The sequence below is a fragment of the Tachysurus vachellii genome, chromosome 2 (assembly GCF_030014155.1).
Source record: "Tachysurus vachellii isolate PV-2020 chromosome 2, HZAU_Pvac_v1, whole genome shotgun sequence".
Taxonomy (NCBI): domain Eukaryota; kingdom Metazoa; phylum Chordata; class Actinopteri; order Siluriformes; family Bagridae; genus Tachysurus; species Tachysurus vachellii.
In genome coordinates this window covers 31,944,972-31,963,817 of record NC_083461.1, presented here as the reverse complement: position 1 = coordinate 31,963,817, position 18,846 = coordinate 31,944,972, and the positions used below count along the sequence as shown (strand labels likewise).

Sequence of the window (18,846 nt, the reverse complement as noted above, 5' to 3'; positions counted from 1 at the left end):
CGTCATGTCAACGATGTCATTAAGCTAATCACAACAAATTTTTAAAATTCTTTCTCCTGAAAAAAAAAAATAGTTTTCATGTGGTTTCATATCCAGATGTTACAAAGCTTTTATTATGATACATTACTTGAATTCGGGCCAATAAGGAACTGATGCCAGACCGCCCCCTAGAGGCGCTCTTTGGCACTGCACATTTTCTCCACTCTTTTCACATAAGGAAGTAATAGTACATACATGGTTGTTGTGAATTGTTCAGCGTCGCCATTTCAGAATGTCAAGTTTCACAAACACAGCAGCCGCATTGCCATGAACTTACGTGCTTTGATCTTCCACAAACAGCTTTACTGAGTGCCAGTGTATGGTGAGTTGAACTTCTACAAACTTGTTGCCTATACAACAGTTCCTTGTTGGCCTGAATTCAAGTAATGTATCATAATAGAAGCTTTGTTACATCTGGATATGAAACCACCTAACCTTGTTCTTTCAGGAGAAAGAAAAAAATTTGATGTGATTAGCTAAATGACAACTTTATCTGAAGACAACATAAGACTAAAGTAGATTTATTTGGAACAAAGTTTAATCAGATTTTTTATAGAAATAAAATGTATTGGGTCATGACACCACAAAACATTTTATATTACGATACAATAGTATAGAAAAGATATTAAGAAGTTTTTATTTCTTAAGATATTAAGAAATAAAATATTTTATTCTCTGTATATGTATGTATACAAATAAAACATTGTGGAAATGAATTTCTATTTATATGAAGAAATCAGAAAGAAAACATAATAAAGCAGTTGTATTGTAGGAACTAAACACAAAAGATGGTTGTTTTGGAAGGACCAGGTATTATGAAGTGAACAATTAGGATAAACAGTGGTACTCAGTGAATGTTGGTGAAAAAAAAGAAATAGTTTACAGTGACTGGTCTTTGGGAAACATTGATGATCAGTTATTGGTCTTTTTCTTTTGCAGTTGCAGTTTAGTCAGTTTAGTTTAGTACAGTTTAGTTTACAAATCCACTTTCATCTCAAATAACTAGCAGCTGTGATCTGATCAATTCAGTGACGTCAACTGAAATAGTTCTGAAAAAAGCTATTTTTCTTATATTACATTAAAACTTACATTATTTCTTCTTTTTTAAAATAGATGTTTAAAGTGTCTCAAGCATTTTCAGATCTAGCAACAAAGTTTCTGAGATTGCAACACTTGAAAATTACATTTTTACAAGTCTATTTATTATTACTACAGATACATGGACCAGCCCATCTGCCTTCTGCCCACTTTTGTTTCTGATGACTGTCTGGAGTCTTGGCAGCTGATTGGCTCTGGTGGATTTGGACAAATCCATAGGGCAAAACATAAAAAATGGGGGATGGATGTTGCCATAAAATTATTACATTATAATGATGGGTAAATATATAACATGTGTCTCATGCTTATGACCTACTGCTTTCAGGGTTTTCCACCTTTGCATTTGATTAATACTGACAATAAATTAATGAAAAACAGAGCCTGTTTAACACCCGGTGGCCACTTTGTAGCTGCAATCACTGACTATATTTCATCTGTTGCAGTTTCAAAGCTGCCAAACTGTACTTGTCAGTGTTGAAGTAATTAATACTGACGTACGTGTCCCTTAGTGACACTTTCTCCAATTTCCTTCAACAGTGTGGTGGTACCATTAATAATAAACGCTTTCAACCTTTATTAGACCTTAATCTTTTACTATGTTTGTGTAATGTACAAGTAAGTTGCATGAGTGGTCCTTTTTATAGGTCCATTTATATAGCACTAATTATTTACATGGACACAATATCGTGTCTTCAGGTAAAAGATACATTTTAAAGGCATCCTTGTTAGTACTAACTTATTGACAATGTACATTTTATTAACTCTTCTTGTTCACTTCACTTGTTTGTATGGCGTTATTGCTGATTTGTCCTAAAGAATTTTTTTAATTTATCGACTGTTCTCCATGCCTGCATGAGAGTAAAATCGGTAAAATCATATGTTCTGTGATTAATTTTAAGATTAAAAACTGTGCAACTCAAATGTATTTGAATTAGTAAGAGTATACATAGAAAAAATACAAAAATATCTAGTTGAACCTGCCACACAACACCAGGATATAGCACCACATAAGGCACTTTATCCCTTGCCTGTTTTTCTTCTCTAGCACCGAGGATCTCCTCCGAGAGGCAGAATTGATGCATCAGGGTGGGAACCCCAATGTGTTGAGAATTCTAGGTGTTTACAAAACCCAAGGTCAAGCAGACGTTTCTGCTATTCAAGTGGGTTTAGTAATGGAATACATGGAGAGAGGATCTCTGGCAGACCTCCAGAAGGCTTTGAATGGACCGCCACCCTGGCCGCTTACCTTCCGTATTATTAACCAGATTGCCCTGGGAATGAACTTCCTTCACCAGTTGAATCCACCTATTCTGCATCTGGACCTTAAACCCAGCAATGTGCTACTTGATGACAGTCTCAATGCCAAGGTCAGACAAAGTTTATATTCGATTGTTATAACCAAGTGGTTAAGGAGCTAAAAGGAGTCCGACATCTCTCAATAGTCCCTCTTTTAATCTGTCTTGTTCACTCCAGCTCACAGATTTTGGTCTGGCAAAAATAGCCAAAAGTAGTTCCAAAGTAATTGAAGATAAAGATGAGGAGGCTGCTGGGACCACAAGCTACATGCCCCCAGAGGCATTTGGGTCATCACGATATGTTCCTAACTTTTCCACTGATGTTTACAGGTAAAAATAATGTTTGGTAAAAACTTTGTGACTAACCTTGAGAGTGTTATGCGTTCTGTGTATTTAATGACAATGGTCTCTTTCCAAATGTTGTCTTAGCTACGGCATACTGTTGTGGTCAGTTATCGCTGGAAAGCAGCCATACGATTGTGAGTCAGCAGTACTTTCTCTAACTGCAAATCAATTACAAACACTATCTAATATAGGAAGATTGCTAAAGGTCTTTATTTGCTCCTTTACACACTTGCTGTCTTATTCTCTCTGTCCTTTCACTTCTCTGCCAGTTAACATCTCCAGTTTGTTGCGGTTTCGTATCCGTGAAGGTGACAGGCCTAATCTGACATCTCTAGACAGCAGCCAAGCAGATGGACTCAGCAATGTAATTGATCTGATGAAGTGCTGTTGGGACTCCGATCCCAAAATAAGGCCTAAATTCATTGGTTAGTCCCTTTGTGCTAGTGTGCACCTCTTTTTGTATTAGAGGACTTTACAGTCAGTTGCTGTCATTGTGCTACTATTTACATGGCAGTTTACTTAGTGAATGAATGTTTTTCACTGAATTCATGACAACAAGGTTTAACAATCACATCCTGCCAAGCAAAAGGCTGACAACGACATACATAATGCTTTGCAAGTTAGTCTTTAGTCTTCTCTGTTTCTTTGGATGAGAAATTCACAGCATTAATCATGCATTTATTCAAAAACAGATTTGTTTGGAATGGATCTGCATCATATGTTTTAATCATGCATTTATTCAAAAACAGATTTGTTTGGAATGGATCTGCATCATATGTTTTAACATATACAAATGTATTAATAAAGCAATCTTTATTTTAAAGCTTTCTTAGAATGTGTTTCATCCAATTTGCTTTTCTTTTATTCATTTCATATTATTTTCAGATTGTATCGAGGTCACAAAAAATGTGTATGATTTGCACCGACAACACGTTCCTGATGCTGTCCACACCATTCTGAAACAGCTGGTAAAAGACTTTGCAATTCCAGTTAAATCATTATACCACAAGATTCTTATTTATCACCATGAAATTATTTGTAGTTAATGTTATTACTCTCATGCATTCCAGCTCATATAATTTATTTGATTGTATATGGCATTTATTCCTCATATTTATTAGATACTCCAATGTATATTATATATATATCCTGTTTTTCTTATTTTTTATCTATAGGACAACAAAGAGAAAAGCTGTTCAAGTTCTGCACCACTCAGTAGGAAACCTCAGACATTGAAAGGTATTCTATACATTCCTGTTCCTAACTTTTTCATGTACCGTATTTGATTTGTGGCTTGTGAAATTTCACATTGTTATTGGTTTATGTTAATATTGAGATTGTGAGATTTGAGATTGGATCCCACTCTCTCTACATTCATTCATGCATTCAGTGTGCTATGCAATTCTTTAAAGCCAACATAAGTTAGAAAAAATCTTCATATCAAAATATTAGATTTGATCAATGAATTGAAACTGATTTTTTTAAGGATTTCTCTCCAGATGCATTAGTACATAAACCCCCCATTTCTTAATTCAAACCGTTAACTGGATTTCTTTTCTTATATTTTTTGTCCTTTCAGAAGGATTGAAACAACATAAGGAGCCTACTAAGAAGACTCTGGCAACTCCTACACAGGTATTAATTTCTAAACAACTTCAGAAAAGCATTCTGTTAAGAAAATTTGTACTAAATAATATCTTTAGACAAACCCTTTTCAATGAATGTGTTCAAACTGTCTATTTTAGGAAATTGGTCCCATCCCTGCACCAAACAGAGCAGGTAATGTGAACCAGGCTATTAAATGCAGACGACAAATGTACACTGTACTAAATTAAAGACAGAGTTATGCTGCAAGCAGAGCTGGCCCTTGTCTTTGTGCGGAATTGTCTAGTTTTGTAACTTAACTATTTTATGGACCTGGGCCAAAGCAGATTTGGAACAAAGAGTATTGTTATCTCCTTCCCTAAGCAAGTGCAGGTCCAAATGTGCCACAGGTGGTTGAAACCCCTTCGTTCCTTTTTTTAACTGCCTCTGAATACATAAACAGAACATACAATGTACAGTACATATATGTGTGCTTGTGTGCACATAACTTAAAGCTGGTGAATGGCTGAATTGAAATTCCATGCAAATCTGTGTCATGAATGCAGTCGCCAGGACTAATTCATGACTCCTGATGTTATATTTTTAAGTCTTTTTAATCTACTACTGTTACAGAGTTATATTCTACTATTTTTTTCTTCAATGGCTGGATCATTTGCACATTCATGTTCTCAACATTCATTTCCAGGAATGTATTGCAGTTCAGCTCCAAGAGCTCCACTCCCTATGAATATGCAGGTTTGGAAATAAATCTTATTAAAACATAGAATTGATTTATTTATTTACTTATTTATTTACCTATCATACAAAAAGTATACATTGTTAACTTAAAACATTTTATTCTCTCTCCTGTCAGCGGCAATTTTCAAGTCCAAGTAAGTGTTACTCCAACCTCAGACTCATATGACTGAGGCCATATTTAATCAAATAACTGTGTAATAAAGAGGAACCAAAACTAAGTCAGAAAACTTCAGACTTCCTTTTTTCTCCTCTTTCCTTCCTCCCAGGTTCTGTGAACATGTGCTTATCCAATGTCTCAGCAGTACAGATTGGCAACAACAACTACATGAACGTGACTATACAAAAAGGGAGACAGCGTCAGAGACACCCAACAGCACCCCCAGCTACACGCCAGCCTTCCAAACATCAAAATCAGAATCCCCCCAATATCAAACCTTAAGATTGTCTGTTGGGTTTTAATTTTGGCTTTCTTATCCAGTATTTTAGTATATAACACAGAGTTTGAAGCTCAGTAGGATCTAGAAGCCCTTTATAGGGCCAGTTGCAATGGTTCTCAAATACTTATACCTATTGCTTGTTTTCGGGTTTATTTTTACTTTGGTCTGTGTGGTTTATATGAAAGGCGGATGTATGGATGTTGCAATATTCCTTGTTCCATGTCTCTGTTTTATGTTTCCTGGTTTATATTTCCATAAAACCTAAACCTTCTTATACAAAGTTTCAGTGTGTGGTGCCATGTAATAGATTGGCATCCCATCCAGAATGTGTTCCCGCCTATTGCTTTGCCTTGTGATCAGCTATGGGTTCACAACTACAAAGACATTTTTATTCGACTATGATGCTGCTATGGCACTGTGCAAATTGCTGCTTTTGTGTTTTTTTTATTTTTATTTATCAGAATAAACAAAAATGCAGCTTTTCATTTTGCCAAGAAATAAAAAAAAACAAACTCCTCTGTAATAAAAGACTCATTTATGTTTAGATTAGCGGAACACTTGTCATACAGGTTTCTGTCAATGATACAGGTTTCTGGTAATATATTAGAATGAGCACAGTAATATCCACCTATCATATCAAACACAACCTGGCATTGTGCAGAACATAACCGCTGGAAGTAAACTGAAGCTTACAAATGCATGGTTTTATATATATATATAGGTTTGCATATATATAATAAGAGCCATGGAATGTAATGCTTTGATATGGATATATGTAGAGAATTGTATATACATTTACATAATTTACATTTATGGCATTTAGCAGACACCCTTATCCAGAGTGACTTACATTTTTATTTCAATTTATACAACTGAGCAATTAAGGGCCTTGCTCAAGGGCCCAGCAGGGGAACCTTGGTGAACCTGGCATTCAAATTCACGACCTTCCGATCAGTAGTCCAACACCTTAATGACTACTGTATGTTACCACGTCCCCAATAAATATACAATTCTCTACATATACCCATAAATAAACATTACATTCCATAGCTCCCCATAAATCCTATAAATAAATGAATGAACAAATAAATAAAATACACAGCAAGAACAAACACCATGCTTTAAATGTATGATCACAGCCAAGGTTTACACTGGGACCTGCAGTCTCCTGGCTAAGAGATCAGTCCTTTATTTGGCTCTCTACTGATCTGTTTTGCCAGATTTACAGATTGTACTGGTGATAATAAATAATTATCAGTATGTGGCCATGTATCCATCTGCAACCATTTGCACTATGGTCTTAAGTAAAATGCCCACATCAGGATTTTGTTTATTTGTTCCAGTGTCTTCATATGATCTGTTTCAGTTGTTATTCTTGTAGCCAAACTAATAATAAGAAATATGATAAAGAAAAACAACTGTTCAAATAACCAATTCAAAACCGACAAAAGAATGAAATTGGGTGAACAATTTGGAAAAAGGAGAACAAGAAACCCAGAATCCAAGAATCCCATGTTGAATACTTCTAACCACCCACCATTTCTTTGATCATGTGTGAGTTGGGCCTTGTCACCTGTCGCCATTGTACCTCATCTGGCATTGGATGCAGTCTCACATGCCACAACCTTGTCCCCTGGAAAGGCTTTGAGTACTGGTAAACCATACAACACCATTAATTGAGGTGAGAAATTGGTAGAGGAGTTCAAGCTGCAAATAATTTCATGTCTGAATAATTAGAGTTGAGTTTCTCAGCTATGATAAAAAGGAAGAGCAATTGAATTCAAAAATACATGATGTTGGAACAATAGGTATAACTGCTGCAGAGACTATGATGTAAAGTGAAAATGTAGGGTGGAATTCTAGATGCCAAGACAAAAAATTGTTCTTTAATGTTGTAAGGATTTCATAGGCCTTTGAAGAGGAAAAAACTAAAAAACAAATGTTTCAGCTTACATATGTAACACTGTTCTCTGAGAAGGGAGTAAGATGCTGTGTTATGGCTTTATGCTATAGGAACCGCCTTCGCTGAACTGGTGTCTAAAGCTTGTGTGAACACAATCCATTTTTTAATTGGCTGAGGAGTTCAGGTGATGTACTGCCAGACACGCCATCTTGGAAGTCTCAAGTGGGTGCTAATCTAGTGGACCTGAGCTCTCAGACATCAGGACCTCTTGCTGGCCCGTCTAGAGAAGATGATGGTCCTCAGAACGTCTAACTCCAACTGAGGCTGACTGTGGGTGCAGCTGGTAGAAGCCTTCGACTCCTGGGGAAAGCAATGGATAAGCCCCTTGAATGCTGCTGACTGCTGCTTGGCTGGTACCTGGTACCTGTTGACAACGATGCTTACAGCATCACAGAATCTGAGAAGAAATTGGACTATTTCCATTAGAAAGGACTTTTCTTGTCCCTAATCACAGAGAGGTTGAGTGAGTCACAGATGATTCTCTGTGGCTACTATGGCTGCCATGGCACGAGCCATCAGCTTACTGACACAGAGGGCTAAATCTGTGGCCTGGCAGAGCTTTGCCACTGATTTAGGGTTTAGTTCCTCGCTGATGTACAGCTCCCTCAGCAGGTCAGCCTGGTAGGGCTGCAATCCTGCCATGGCGTTCAGAGAAGCACCAACCTGACTCACTGCTTAAACTTTACCTAGGAGTGCCAAAGCCTAAGTGGCCCTACATGACCCTTTTTCATGTTATCTCAAGATTTTCTTTGCCACTTTTGCCACTGATGTAAACGTACCACCAACTAATGTAAACCTCAAATGATTAGCTTTATGTTGTGAAGCCCAGTTGTTTAATATGCATTTCTGCCAAGTAGTAACTGAAACAAGAAAAACTTGTTTTTTGTAAACTTTTCAGGTGTTGTTATGCTTTATAAACTATAAATCACTTTTTACTGACATAGATGTCAGTTTTAATAACTTCTAACTTTAAACTTTCAGCATTTGAAAAAAAATGAAAGAAAAAGTGAAAATGCTGAATCTTTTTGGTATATCTAAAGGAAATTCTTCTTGGCTTACACAAACATTTTACATACAAATAAAAAACAAGAACTGAAGCCCAATCTTCAACGTAATATAATATAATATAATATAATATAATATAATATAATATAATATAATATAATATAATATAATATAATATCGCCTGAGATAGGCACAGGCTCCCCGTGACCCGAGGTAGTTCGGATAAGCGGTAGAAGATGAATGAATGAATGAATATAATATAATATAATATAATATAATATAATATAGGGGGGCACGGTGGCTTAGTGGTTAGCACGTTTGCCTCACACCTCCAGGGTTGGGGGTTCGATGCCCGCCTTGTGTGTGGAGTTTGCATGTTCTCCCCGTGCCTTGGGGGTTTCCTCCGGGTACTCCGGTTTCCTCCCCCGGTCCAAAGACATGCATGGTAAGTTGATTGACATCTCTGGAAAATTGTCCGTAGTGTGTGATTGCGTGAGTGAATGAGAGTGTGTGTGCCCTGCGATGGGTTGGCACTCTGTCCAGGGTGTATTGATGCCCAATGACGCCTGAGATAGGCACAGGCTCCCCGTGACCCGAGGTAGTTCGGATAAGCGGTAGAAGATGAATGAATGAATGAACTTAAGATACTAATCTGATTAAAGTTAATAGTCAATGTCTGGTTGACATTACCAGTGCATTACCTTCTGTTTCCACAGATCGAGTGAATAACACAATACTAAACACTTCCCTTTAGTATAATGGCTCTGTGTCATTCTAAGTTTTCACCACCAGAGGGCACCAAATAAAAATAGAAAGAAGAAAGTGCCCTAATACTGGACCATCCATACCGAAATGATCTATTTAACTCTTTTGCTTTCTTTGATGCTGAAAGTATTTTAAAATGGATTAATAGCCAGAAATTTGAATGAAATCTTATCAAGGATTTATAAACTTGTCCAAATATTATTCTAGTTTATTTTAAATAATATCATAGCTGTTTACTATATTATAGTCTCTATCTGAGCATCAAATTAGTGGATATTTGCTGTTAAGTTTTTTTTTTTAATTTTCTTCATATAACATTCTAAGGCTCCCTGCTGTTCCCTGAAAGTCTTTCATTCCAGTTTTAGAGACATTCCATCAGGCAAATCAGATAAAAAACAAATTCTTAAAAAAATAAATTAATCAGGATTGAAATAGGAGATGTGAAGGACATGTTATAATCAAAGCAAAAAAGCAACTAGAGAATCATAGAGCAATCTGGCATAAACCTAAAAAAAGTATTTTGGAATAGAAAATCAATGACATATGCACCTAAACATGCAGACACCTAGCAGGCACCTTCTGTGATGTGAAACCACCGAACTACCACACAGTCCATTACATTCCTTAACACACAGCAATAAATACTTTCAAAAACACCATTTATGATTTGTATATGCGTTATATTTATGTTTACAATGTATTGTACACATTACACTAACACAACAAAATTTTGATTAATTTCAGCTTTAGTTTAGGTTGCTTTTAATTGTATGTTTATAAATGAATTCTCTCATTTTTTCCATTTTCAAAATTTGCTTTATTCTGGAAAGGATGAATTTCTGTGTCATAGGTTTACTGTACTGGATAGAGATCCTAGTCATACATGACTGTATATAATGCAAGCACATAGCCAAAGATGGATATAAACACATTTATTAATTCAATATTGCATTAACATTCAGATGTGTATATTCTTTGATAGATACAAATGTTTACAACCATGAACTTACATATGAATTTTATAACTATTGAATTCATTTCTTAGACACATTTTATTTATTTATTTTTATTTAGATTTTATAAGCCTAAATTACAATCACCAACTTAAAGCAAAAACTTAAGATGACAAAAAAAAAAAAAACACAAAAGATTTTAATATGTGGTAATTTTTTCCAAAAAATAAACCAAAATTTAGAATCTAGGAGGAAAATGATTTAAACCCTACCTACTTCCACAATCATTAAGAGAGCTTACAGCCAACTATCTCCTAACTATTTAAAATTCCAGCTATTTTCTAATCCAGTTCCTTTTCCTATTTACTGTTTACTTCAGTTCTACACCAACCCTTTCAATCTGTTTAAGCTTTCCTTAGGATTGAGCTCAGTTAAATGTACTGAGGTGTTTACAAGAAGACTTTTACTCTGATTTCTAGCAGATTATTTATCATTCTATGAGAAGAATGGTTTACAGATGGAGAGCTTCCAAGACAGTTGTCGAAAAAGCACTAAAGTATAAGGTCTGTTCTATTTAAATCTTCAGAACTGAATGCTTAAATTAACTGATTTAGAGATAATCATTATTTATTTTTATGAAAGACCATGCCATCTGGTTGCACTCTCCATTTTATTGTGGCCTTACTTGATATCCCATATTCCTGCAGTTTTTGCTCGATCTGAAGAAAAAAAAAAAAGTCATTTATTTCTATATAATTCAGAATACAGGCACTAAAATCTTATGAGACTTGTATGTTACTGAGACTGAATACAACATCAAGATTATAATTACTGTACAACAAAGACCATGTGCCAGATGTTGCACATGCTATAAGAAGGGATTGTATATTGGAGGACTGAGGATTTTGTCACACCTTCTGTAAGATTGCTGCCTTCATTGCAGAATCATTCACATCCTGATTTGATGTAATCTTTATCCTTATAATTTGTTTTCTTGTAAAATCTGAAGAGAGACAGAAATGCATATGCACATAAACATCACAAAAGTAAACTTCTAATTTCTAAAAGCCATTACATTTTGTGATAAATATGGGCCAGAATGGGACTTTAGCTTACCTCTGAGACAGAAGAAAGGCTTTATAAAAGAGCATGATGCAGCATCAACAAGGCCATTAATAAAATGACCACAATTGGCATTGCTACCTGCGCTATTTGGTTTTCCTGTCACCCAACTAAAGGTAGAGAACGTACTCTGGTCAGACCATTTCCAAATGTCTCTGCACAGACCAAACCAAACATTAGTAGTGACTGTTTGTTTTAGAATTGTATTTTCTTTTGTTGTTGTTGGACTGGCCAGGTCTGTGTAATGTTGTCTGCAGTAACTCTGAGCATTATAAAATGCCATAGAAGTAGAAATAACAGTGTAGGTGCTGGATACAGCTGTCAAAATAATAATAAAAAATGATTAATTACTGATTCAAAAATAAAAAAAGTTGCCTAATTAAAAGAATTCATATTTTATTAACATTTATTAATTTGTCAGACATTGTATATGTTGATCCCTGTACAGTCAGATTCTTGAATTCGCCTTTCACAAGTACATAATGTAAGGCTTTTAAGATCAGATTAGTTTTTCCACATGTTAACTTTTTTTGTTCTCTGTAATATATTTATGGAATATTAAAAAATGAACGGGCGGGGGGGCACGGTGGCTTAGTGGTTAGCACGTTCATCTCACACCTCCAGGGTTGGGGGTTCGATACCCGCCTTGTGTGTGTGGAGTTTGCATGTTCTCCCCATGCCTCGGGGGTTTCCTCCGGGTACTCCGGTTTCCTCCCCCGGTCCAAAGACATGCATGGTAGGTTGATTGGCATCTCTGGAAAATTGTCTGTAGTGTGTGAGTGTGTGAGTGAATGAAAGTGTGTGTGCCCTGCGATGGGTGGGCACTCCGTCCAGGGTGTATCCTGCCTTGATGCCCCGTGACCCGAGGTAGTTTGGATAAGCGGTAGAAGACGAATGAACGAAAAAATGAACTGTGAGATTTTCAGATCTCCAGTTTTATAGAGATCATTCTATTTGCTGTTTTTTAATGCTCATTAATGCAATGACCTCTCTTGACCACCAGGGGTCGTAAAATTCACCTAGATATCTTCTTGGGCATGTGTGCACTCAACCTGAGAGCTTCTGATAAAGTCAGAAATTGATGTTTGACATAATCTGCAATAAGTAATGATGTCATGTCCATTTCTCTTTCTGTATTACAGATTTTACAATTTCAGAAAAATAAATACAAATTCCAAACATTAAACTAAAACAAAATACAGATTTTATGTAAATAAGGTCAAAGAATAAGCCTCCTTTAGCCTTATGGAAACTTACACACTTTTAAACTTAACATCACCAATTATAATCTTCTGCCAATGCATCAAAACATTTATACTGTACTCGAATGTCTGATTTTCTACAGTGATATTAAGCACTTGATGCTTAGCACATGCCATTGAAAGGTCTCAGAATGCATGTCACACACAAGATATTAGGCTATTTTCATTTCTTGTTTTTTTTTTTTTTTTTTTTATTAAATCAACAGTATTTTTGTCTGTTGTCTGGTTAACACCTTTTGGCATTTATAATTTAAGTTCACTAAGCACATTTTACATTCATCCTTCAGTTTATAATAAATGACAAAGCGAATATATTTTTCCTCACCATCAAAGCACACAAAGGGAAGTGATCCTGCACATAAATAATCAAACCAGCAATTTGTACTTATCCCACCACATCCTTCCATTGCATTAGTAGGCTCACCAGCACACCAGTTTGTCACATTTCCTAGTGACACATTTCCCAGTGACCAGCGCCAGCTATTAACATCATTGTACAGGCCAATCCAAGCACTGGAAGTGAATTGTTGCTTCTGTGCCTCATTTTGAAGCTTGACCATATCATCACTGACATCAGCAATCGCCAGGTCTATGTAGTTGGCTTGGCAGTAAGTCCGAGCATCACTCCAAGTTTTCCCCTGTTGGATTAGGATGTACTTATAAGGTACAGACAGGACGAAGAGAAAGACATCTGTAGATGACAGATTAGAAGAATACACATTTTTACAACATTATGTCAGTTATTATGTCAAGACTTATGTCAAGTCTGATAAAAAGAGATTTGCTAACTTCATTATTTAATATATGCTTTTCAGTATTGAAGATGAAAGATGTTTTTAATTTTTTTATTTTACTATTGCAAATGAAACAACAACATACTATTATGCAAACAGCTTATGGCATTTGTTCATGTATCAATCATTTTATCTATCTTTAGTTAAAATTGTGTGTAAATGGTTGTGTAAGCCTGCCCAACTAATGATCTTTGTCAAATGTAGGTTAATAAAGGTTTTAGAAACTTATATTTCTTCATACATGCTTGTGTATATTGGTAAATGCTACCAATACCTGTACCCATAGTTAATTTTGGTTTATTGATGCCAGAAAGATTTTTAGGCAATTATTTACAGCTATTCACAGACCAGTATGCCTTCTTTTATTTGATGGCTTTTTTGCCTTGGTTGAATAACTAGTATTATTTGTCTGATAAAAGTTTAAAACATCACAATAACCACCTAAACAGTTTTGTCTGTGTAGCAAAATGGCCCGATTTGGCTAGTCACAATAGTTATATCTTTCCTCTAACCTGTGAGAGACAGAAGTTGAAACATGCGATTCCCCATCTCTGATGTGATACTGAAAAATAAAGAAAAAGAAATAAACATTTTAAGATGACCTGTGAGAAATCAAGTAAGAAATCTCCAAGCAATCCAAATTAAATAATGGGAGAGTGGTATCTTCACATCATGTTGTGTTGTGTAATGTTGTGTAATGTTAAAACTGGCTCAAACATTTTCTGGAGAAACATAAAATGGAGAGGGTTAATTCTTATTTCAATTCATATGGCACTTAAAGTAAAAGTTAATTGTTTTTGCTAATTACAGCTGTAATGCATATGGCAAGATGAAGGATTCTCAGTGTTTTTCAGATGTGTCATGTTTCAGTTGGGTGGTCTATTCTATAGCATACATCATAGATACCAAACATCATACCAATGCAATGATACCAAACATCACTCAATTAGGTTTAACAAAAGACAGAAAAACAAAAAATGTACTAGCGTAAATTGTTAAAGATAACAATTGGCTGTACAGGTCAAATGAATCAACTGACAAAACACAAAAAGTATAAAAAAATATTTACTTACTGTGGAAGGTAGAGAAAATAAAAAGGTCATCTGTATCATCAGCACATGTTCCAGTCTTTGGCAAGTTTAGCTGGTATTATATCAGCGATCATTCATGCAAAACATCTTCCATTCTTCACAGAAGGAAAGATCTTAGTAGCTTCAATCTGATTGGCCAGCGGTAATTTAAATACTTTTTTGAATTGTTAAGTAGCTGAGCTGGTAAGTGAAATTTTCTGGATTAGAAAATACTCTAATGGTTTCAATTTCTTTGCTGCATTTAATGCAGGTGTTTCCCCTTATGTGGCCATATTTTAATACATTTTATACCAACTTTTACCAAATCTTTTGAAATAATTTTGCAGTTTCATTTTTGAAGGCTAAGTGGTTATTCGATTTTTAGCTGAAATCTGTTTTTTGAGAATAAATAAAATTTTCTGAAAATAAATAAAAGGGAAATAAAGGGATTTTTCAAAAAAATGAAGAGTAGACAAATTGAAAATGAAAGAAGAGAAACTGATTATAAAAGAAAAGCCCATATATTTAAAATGCTGACACAGGTGAGAAACTACAGTAATAGTACAGTATATCAATATAATTTTGAATCTGAACATAATTTGTGAGCCCAGTGAGTAATATGATTTGGTCAAATGTATTATATTGATCTTTCACATCCATGCACTGTAACATGGGTTAAAATGTTTTGAAACATGTATATTAGATTCATTTAATTAATTACTATATGTTCTTTGTATAGTTTTGAAGATCTGTAGTCCCAGTGGATCATCATGTGTCAGCCACAGTGGGGCCACAGAGGCTGAGTGGAAAATGAGATGAGCGCTGAGGTGTCAGCCGGTGTGTGTTCTGACATAAATAATAATATCTTTATTATTATCTTTATCCTCTTAGTAAGCAGTCTAAGGGGAGTTCAGGTTTACTTAAGTGAACAAAAAGTCAGATAGATCATGTGTAAATTTGTCTTGACTCTTCTTGCCATCATTTGAAAGGCAAAATAAACCACGTCATGACAGAATAAGGCAGGTTTAACACTGCAACATTTTAACTAAATTGATGTTAACCCTGTTTTTTTGTATTTCTATAATCTAAATTTTTTCAGAAAAATATAAAAAAAATCTAATGTTTTTGGAATAAATATAATGATAAATGGTTGGCTCAAAGCCTGTTACTAGTCTAAATTTCCAGTCTAGTCTAATTTAAGTTACCAACCTGGTTCTAATATGCAGTGAGCCAAAGCCTGAAAAGCATTAAAAAACCAACAAACAAAAAACAAACAAAAATGTTTTTCTGATTATTTTTAAATTATATATATATATATGTATATGTATAATGTTGATTAATGTTGAAAATACAGTAGATTGCCTTTATTTAACATATTGTAAGTTTTTAAAACAAACAATAAACACACAAGGAAGTGTTGCCCTCTTACACCAACCTCATTTTAACATTCAGTGAGCTAAAGCATCAATGCAAAGCATTTTAGCAAAGCAAACAGCCAACAAACAATTAGCAAATGATTCTTTGATTTGTCTTGTTTTACATTCACATCAGTAAACCTGAACCCAACGGTTTCATTTCTGCTTACTACAGAGCTCTTATTGATTCATTATCTGAACTTATTTTCTCGAGAGATGAAGTCATTGGATAAATTTTGGAGAGAGAGATATAGAGAGAAGAGAATCACAGGGTCTTCCTTCATTACAGATGAAAGTATGACAACTTCCAAAGATCCACACAGGGAGGTGTGTTATAATCTACAGTTGATTCATGTGTGACTCGTAGCGTGACAGTGCACCTGAAAAAATGTTCCTGATTCAGACATGTCAAAGATGGTAGCATGATTAAAATCTCAAAGGATTCTAACATTGGGAATTGAGTCAGTTTTGAGAGGAAAGCAAAGACCCTACCCAGCATTAGTATAGTGTTCCTAATAGTGTTCAGTGAGTATATTTTAATTACTCTTATTTAAGATCGTGCAGACTACAAAGATCCAAACTAATCAAACAAATCAAATATTTCTTCTATCCAAAATGACACAGTTCTGACTTAACTACAGAGTTTTAGAGGGACTGATGCTTTAAAAACATTTAACCAGCATTGAAAGCTGTATATACTGTAACACCAACCCCATTCCAACATGCAGTGAGCTAAAACATCAATGCAAAGGATTTAAGCAAAACAAATACTGAATGGTAGACTTGCAAATGACCCTTCAAAGTGCCTTGTTTTTCTTTTACTTCAGTAACCTGAAACCATTGTTTTCTTTATGGTTGCTACAGAGCTCTTCTTGACCCTTTATGTGATCTCAATTTTCTGAGAGATAAGGCTATTGGATAAAAATATTATCATTTATGAGAGCGTGTGTGCTAACCGCTACCTTAATGCCTATTTCATTCTACTTCACCAATACTAACCAATAACCAATAACACACAGTTTACTTTCTAGGGGCCAAAGACCCACCACTGACTTTACATCCTGCTGATGGTTTAACAACGTAGTAATTTCTATAAGCAAACATGACAAGTATTCTTGGAGAGAAAGCATGCATGGAGAGAAAGAAACGAATTACAGTGGTAAGCAAATTATTTGCAACAATTAAAGTGAGAGAGAGACAGAGAGAGACAGAGAGAGAGAGAGAGAGAGAGAGAGAGAGAATCCAGGATTACAATTGCTTCTGTAAGCGACAGTTCTGTTGACCGAAATGCCTTGTTGAAACATTTCACCCAGCACCACCCTTTTGTTTAGACATTTGCATCTGTGGATGAAAACAAAGTTAAAAATGTTGCTTTTTAAGATGAATTTCTATTGTGAAAAGAATATTTGAAATTTAAAAATGCTGAGTTCAGAATTTGAATGCTTGTATGCTGAAACATGTTTGCTTTGTGGAAATAAAATGGAGATTTTTTTTAACAGATGATGCAAAAATTCATTTAAATGCATTTAATTTACTTTTTCCTTCCATGATCTACTGCTTATAACAATGCTTCTCACAATATGGTGATGTGAGACACAGCCACTCAATGGTGGATGGTGTAACAGGGGTTTAAACCTGAACCCATATGGCCCTCTATTGGCTGGCTACAGTAAAATATTAAACCCTACCCATCCCCATGTAATGGGAAACATTTCAGAGAAATTCTGTTCATGGTTACAGTTTCAGTTGACATTGATGTCTCCTTCAATATAATTTCTTAATAAAACATTTTGTGAGTTAAATAAAAGGAGTTATTTTTTGTGTTAAGCTGAAATGAAAGTCTACTCTCATGAATGTTCACCTAAAGCAATTACTGAGAGTTGAGCCTATCTTCTGTGGACTTTTCTAACGAATCCATGTCTTTATGAAAGAGTGTTGAGAAGACAGATCATATTGAAACTTGCTTGGATCTTGAAATTTTGTAAATAGGCATGTTGGAATCTCTACAAACATGTGATAAACATTTCCCAGATTCCCTTTAACATAACATTACATATCAGCCTGATCAGACAATTTCTACAGTGAAGCATGGTGGTGTTTGCATCACGTTATGTGCATGCTTTTTACTAATCCAAAAAGAAAATCAGTTCCAGTATGTGAGAAATAACCCTTATTGCACTGCTACTTTAAAGTCTATATTATTTCAAGTAAACTGCCTTACAAGTAAATGAACTGTTACTGTAATGTATTAAGATGAGCACGTTAATATCAACCTATCATTTATGTTAAAACCATAACTATTGTCAGAACTGCTGAACTTAAAGCATGCCATGCGATTTGAGAATTAAAAGTGCTGTGGTGTAAGTATTTTATAAATTATATGGAAAGTGTCCTTGTTAGTACAAATCTCCCATAGAGCCATGGAACTCTGATACTAATAAACAACGACAGCATGCGTGGTGTAATCAGCAGGATTCTGGCAACCTCAGGTAACTATCCATCTGTCACCGGAATTTCATGGATGTGGTACAGCGATATCAGCATCATCCCTGCATGATACTCAACATCACAGCGCTTTAAAAAAAACGAGGGGCAGGAAGAGGGCTTTTCCTGATTATGCAGAAAGGAACAGCTGGAAGTAAACTGAAGCCACAAGTGCATGATACCATGCAAACCAAAATATTCTAAAGAGAATTTTTAATATAGAAGACATTCCAAGATTATATACAATACTATACATATAAACATTTCTAAGCATTAAATTTATTACCGTTTGTGAAATATGATACTACCCAGAATTTATATAAATAAATGAACAAATAAATAATATACACAAGTACATACACCATGCTTTAAGTGTATCATTACAGCCAAGTATTTTACTGTGACCTGCAGTCTCTTGGCAAAGAGATGTCTTTTATTTGGCTCTCTACTGATCTG

At 35.1% G+C, this 18,846-nt stretch overlaps 1 protein-coding gene across 3 annotated transcripts; it reads left to right on the top strand.

The window, feature by feature from the left end:
* The first annotated feature begins 209 nt into the window (after positions 1 to 209).
* ripk3 (receptor-interacting serine-threonine kinase 3) lies at positions 210 to 6,078 on the top strand. Of its 3 annotated transcripts, none has more exons than XM_060864285.1 (13): positions 210 to 361; positions 1,255 to 1,416; positions 2,183 to 2,504; positions 2,611 to 2,762; positions 2,862 to 2,911; positions 3,047 to 3,202; positions 3,663 to 3,745; positions 3,953 to 4,016; positions 4,360 to 4,412; positions 4,523 to 4,556; positions 5,068 to 5,117; positions 5,236 to 5,254; positions 5,387 to 6,078. In XM_060864285.1, exons 2-13 carry the CDS (start codon positions 1,259 to 1,261, stop codon positions 5,557 to 5,559), a joined length of 1,314 nt encoding a protein of 437 aa, XP_060720268.1. In that variant the 5' UTR covers positions 210 to 361; positions 1,255 to 1,258; the 3' UTR covers positions 5,560 to 6,078. The 3 variants fall into 3 exon arrangements, with proteins under 3 accessions (XP_060720268.1, XP_060720269.1, XP_060720267.1); XM_060864286.1 differs by having other exon boundaries at positions 4,357 to 4,412; positions 5,068 to 5,105; positions 5,387 to 6,076; XM_060864284.1 differs by having other exon boundaries at positions 4,357 to 4,412; positions 5,387 to 6,076.
* Positions 6,079 to 18,846: the final 12,768 nt, after the last annotated feature.